This window comes from Branchiostoma belcheri, unplaced genomic scaffold (genome assembly GCF_001625305.1).
Source record: "Branchiostoma belcheri isolate BF01 breed outbred unplaced genomic scaffold, Haploidv18h27 scaffold342, whole genome shotgun sequence".
In the NCBI taxonomy this organism is placed as follows: Eukaryota; Metazoa; Chordata; class Leptocardii; order Amphioxiformes; family Branchiostomatidae; genus Branchiostoma; species Branchiostoma belcheri.
This window is the reverse complement of record NW_017803957.1, coordinates 7,046-12,083: the sequence shown is the minus strand read 5'-3', so window position 1 is coordinate 12,083 and position 5,038 is coordinate 7,046. Positions and strand designations below refer to the sequence as shown.

The 5,038-nt window shown below is 45.0% G+C and overlaps 1 protein-coding gene across 1 annotated transcript in view; it reads right to left on the bottom strand.

Moving 5' to 3' along the window:
* Nucleotides 1-101: 101 nt before the first annotated feature.
* The window catches only part of LOC109475691, a gene marked incomplete at its 5' end in the record, with an annotated part of 11,743 nt that continues 6,806 nt past the window's right edge, over nucleotides 102-5,038 (bottom strand). The window contains 3 exon segments of the mRNA XM_019776453.1: nucleotides 102-2,159; nucleotides 3,545-3,847; nucleotides 3,849-4,636. Coding sequence (XP_019632012.1) covers nucleotides 102-2,159; nucleotides 3,545-3,847; nucleotides 3,849-4,636 — 3,149 coding nt within the window.

Here is a 5,038-nt window from a genome sequence, read left to right as displayed (position 1 = left end):
CGTCTCATCAGTTAGACGCCTCCCTTCCTCGACGTTTCGCCCCGTTCTGCCTAAGACGTCTCTGGGGGGTGGGGCAACGGAGCAGGCGTCCCTGCTCCGCTTCAGGCACTGTCGCCACTTCTCTGGAAGGACTTCCACGCCTTGTCCTTTCTCTTCAGCCACAATACGAAACTGCTTCTTTCTGCTTCTTCAGTCACCTGTCTAGTGAGCTGAGTCTGGGCTTTTCCCCTGATGTTGAAGTCCCTGCACAGACGCATGAAGGAAGTCCCTACAAACCCTCTTACACCGACTTCTACTGGGTATAGTCGCGTCTGCCAGCCTTTCTGCTTGCACTGCAGGACCAGATCATCATATTTCAGTTTCTTTCTTTCAAATGCTGCTTGCACATTTTCTTCCCACGGGATGGTTAACTCAATGATCAGTACAGCTTTCTGATCCTCGGACCACAGAACTAGATCCGGTCTAAGAGATGTCTCACAGATGGTGCTCGGGAAGTGGAGTTGTCTTTCCAAGTCTGCTCTCATCTCCCACTTTCCTCTGCACAGAATACTACCTCCTGAGTTAACTGTACCAGTAGCTGCTGAGGATCTTGGTTTCTGACCCTCCCTCACAAACTGGATAGCCTGGAAGGATGATGACGATCTAGAGGATTCCTTTCTTACTTCCTCCAGCTTCACTGCTAGCTGTCTTAACACCTTGTTGTGTCTCCATGTGTAGCGACCTTGTTGCAGAGCAGTCTTGCAGCCTGACAGAATGTGTTTCAAGTCGGCTTGAGCTACCCCGCACAGCTGGCAAGACTCCTCATTCCTATACCACCGGGTGAGGTTACGAGGGGTGGGGAGGACGTCGTACGTTGCTCTCACTAAGAAGCTCAACCTGGCACTCTGTATGTTCCACAGGTCGGTCCATGTGAACCTTCTCTCGACCACACCATCCCAGTTTAGCCAGGCACCTTGTTGGCTCTGACCAACTGCGGTCACCATCCTGCCCTCCTCCTCCATCCTTCTAACCTCATACGACACCAACTGCCTCCTTTCCCTGGGGTTGGCACTCCTCCATCTCTGTGTACACTCTCCCCACCCTAAACCAGTTCTTCCTACTTGCACTGCCCCTACCAGGTCATTGTGCTTCAGTCTGCTCACAGCTTTCTCGATGGTGTCTTTCGCACTCCACTTTCTCCCTGTGTCTACTCCTCTGTTTGCAGCTCTCACTGAAGCATCCTGGGACCCTTCCAGCTCCAGGGAAAGTCGGACCTTGTCGAGCTTAAACTCTTCTGCAATAGATGTGAGTGGAAGGTTTAGCTTATTCCTGCCAAACAGGGCAACCGTGGACAGGCATCTCGGCACTCCTAGCCAACGTCGGAAGTAGGAATTGGCCTTTCTGTCTATTAAGTCGACTGTAGATATAGAGATGTTGTAAGTCTTAAGTGGCCACTTGAGTCTCGGAAACAGCATGAACTGCACACACCAGATTTTCAGTCTCCCTGGTAACTCGCACTTGTCAATCAGTCTCAGGCCGTTACATGCTTGGTCGACTACATCCTGGCCTCTACCTCTGTCACTCAGACTACTTGTATACAGCCGGCCTAAACTCTTTACTGGTTCTTCCTGAATGTTCGTGATTTGTTGGCCGTTTACTGAGAAGATCCTGTTGCTGATCACTCCTTTCCTAAGAGACAGGCTTCTAGACTTTGCTGGTTTAAACTGCATACCTGCCCATCCTGTCAGTTCTTCTAGTCTCTGCAGCAGACGTTTGGTGCACGGTGCAGTACGGAGAATGCTTGTCACATCATCCATGAATGCACGGAGTGCTGGCATCCTCTCCCCCGTTGGTGCCTTGACTCCTCCCACCACCTGTTTGGCACCAACCAGGAGAACTTCAAATCCCATGATGAACAATAATGGTGAAATGGAACACCCCATGGCAATGCCTTTCTCCACCTTCTGCCAGCCTGTGGTATAGTTCCTGATGCTGATGCTTAGCTTAAAGTTAGAGAAGTAGTTGTGGACCATCTGTTTCACTTCCTTTGGTACCCAGAAGAACTCCAATGCATACTGGATGACCTTGTGTGGAATAGACCCATAGGCGTTTGCCAAGTCCAGCCAGACGACATGGAGGTCTTCCTTTCTGCTCCTAGCAAGCTGGATCTGGTTCCAAATCTGCTAAATGTTAAGGATGCAGTGTGTTGTATACATTGAAATGTTTCCGAATGATCAGGATTGTAACTGTAAGCCATTTACAGATGTAAATGCATAAGATGTACAGAAGCACTGAACATTTAATAGGGTTATAAGATCGATGAACTCTAGTTAACATTGATTTTTTATCAAAATATGTAATACACATATAGAGGCCCCGTGCCACACAGTCACATTAGATAAGGTACGAATATTGTACATGAAGGACTATTTTGTGAGAGGCGTGAAGGAGGCAATTTACATCAGGGCCCATCAACCCTTTCTGAACAGTGATTGTGGCAGATTTAGTCTTCCAACCACTCCTGACGTCATCACGCTTCCGACTTCCGGAAAGTCAGAGATTGCATCACACATCTGACGAAGGTTGACGGGATCAACCGAAAATTTATGGTGAATTCTTTCCTTGTGATGGAGCAAGCTTAAACTCTGTAACTAACATTATACCATGTCCATGCCAAATTATAAGAATTTCACCAGTGTGTTGTGTGTTACTAAGTAAGGGCCATGTAAATACCTATACATGTACATGAAATGTTGCTAATGAGCAGGATCGTCATCACTATGTATAAGATTTCGTGGAGGCATTAGATCGCCAAACATTAGTTTCCTTCTACTTCTTCATTTATTGACACACCGCACACAAATTTATCTTTAAGGTACAATTAAATCGTTTGCTGTTGCATAAAGTACAATAAAGTAGTAGTAGACCTATAAAGATACTGAATGAGTTACGTGAAATTGAAATAATTAGTTAAACAATCAATATGTCATACATCATATCAGCTAACTATATAATCATGAAACTAAATTGATATCATACGCATTCTAGTACATATAATTTTTAAACAAAACACACCCTGCTACTCTGGATTTTTTTTTACAAATTTAGCATATATTATCTATTTTCTACTAAAAAGGACACATCACACAGTTCATGAAAGGTATGTATATAATCGATAAAGGATCAAAACATGACCAATTATTATTTTGTTCTTTAGAAAATACAAATATTAGTTTGAATTATCAAATTAATAACTACTTACAAATCCGAACTTTCATACTTGTATATTTCATTCATATGGTACAACTGTAAATATCAATAAATGATATATGCAACAAATAGACAGCTACATGCCCAATTTCAGTAGTCGTTTTGGTATATGTTTTTTCAATGTAATTATATGACTAGCATCTTGTTTTTTTTTCTTTTGTGAATATATGTTGCATTATAAGTTGACTTTTGAGGCATACATTTACTCTTCCTAGCATAGCGGCAGGTGACACTTCCTACACTTTACCAGTCCCCCAAGCTTTGTGGGCGGGTGACTTTGTCCGCAGCGGCAAACCAAACCGATCCGGTGAACTGCACTGGCTCGCCGCCTGGTGACCAGACGGACCCGCGGGAAGGGAGACAGCTGACCGCGTTCGAAACAGTCCAGGAGATGGGCTCTCATCTTGCTCTCGTTGTACCTGACCTGGGTCACATCCGCCCCCATCGCGATGTCTACAGCCCACGCTATGGCAAACAGTCCGCATGTACTTCCGCTTTCCTGCAGCTGCACACGTGGCACTTTGACAGTCAGTACATCGGTGGCCATGTTGGGGACTGGCGCGTAGCACTGCGTCAACTGGCTCTCCAACAATGCATTTTATCCTACCGGGGATACTGTTATAAACACTGACATGTCCACCTATGGAGGACGAGAGTACCCAGTGGAATTGGCCGGTGTGGTGAATCTGTAGACCTTCTCCGGAGACCCGTGTGTATCCGTACGAAGACGCTCCTACTGTCGTATCTTGTAGTCCCACCAATCCCGGATACTGACGGCGGAGTAACATCTGTGCGGCATGGATGTGTTTGTCTGTCAGCACCTCGTCACTAAGGAGTACAGCCTTGTCTTCAGCGGTGAGCTTTAGATCGGAGATCCACGTGTTTCCTGCAGGCTGCTGTTTTCCATTCTGTGTGTCACCTGACACATTTCGCTTCTCAGGTGGAGCTGCTGCAACCTGGATACACCGGGGTGCCTTTTGCACAGTCGGTTTAGTTGTAGCACGATTTACCCTAACAAGGATGTCCTCAATTTGCTTGGTCTGCACCCTTATCTCAGTTAATAGGTGATGCTCTGTTGTTATTTTTTTTCGGTTTTTCTCTTCTTCCTCAAATTCTTGCTCCAGGATTTGGATTTCAGTGTCAATATCAAAGGTATCTACATTAGTACCAGTTGGCTTTTGGATGTTGTGGTTATCATTTCGAATGACAGTGGTACTTTGGTGACTTTCGTCGACAATTATTGGTAATTTCTCATCTTCCCGGGTTATTTTGTCAGACGTCACCTGCTTCCGTGAAGGCAAGATGGAGTTACAGATGTCCAGACCTTCATCAAGTTTCTCCTGAATGATGACTATGTTGGCCTCCAGTCCTTTCAATTTCAGTTCACCTTTACAAGAGTTAAGAACATGTTTAGCATTAGTCAATCACTGTAGGAATCTTAAAATTTCATTTTTGTAATAAACATGATTTAGAATATTTCAAAGTTTTTTCATGATTTTGTACTCATTTTAAATGTAAGAGATGTAAGAAGTTTTAGTTGATGAATTGGATGTATTGTTTTGGTTGGCACTTGAATGGAGGCTTAATATTTTGGGCCTCAAAACCAAAAGATTGGGTTTCATTTGATTGACAGGGCTGTGCAATATTTCCACTTATGGGTTTGAACTTACCTGGTTTATTCTCCTTATCCGGCGTGCTGTGAACCCTAACATGGCCCGGAAGCTCCTCCAGATGTACTCTCCAAGCTCTTGGTCATGGCTGACGTCCACGTCGGCGGAAATGGCGTCAC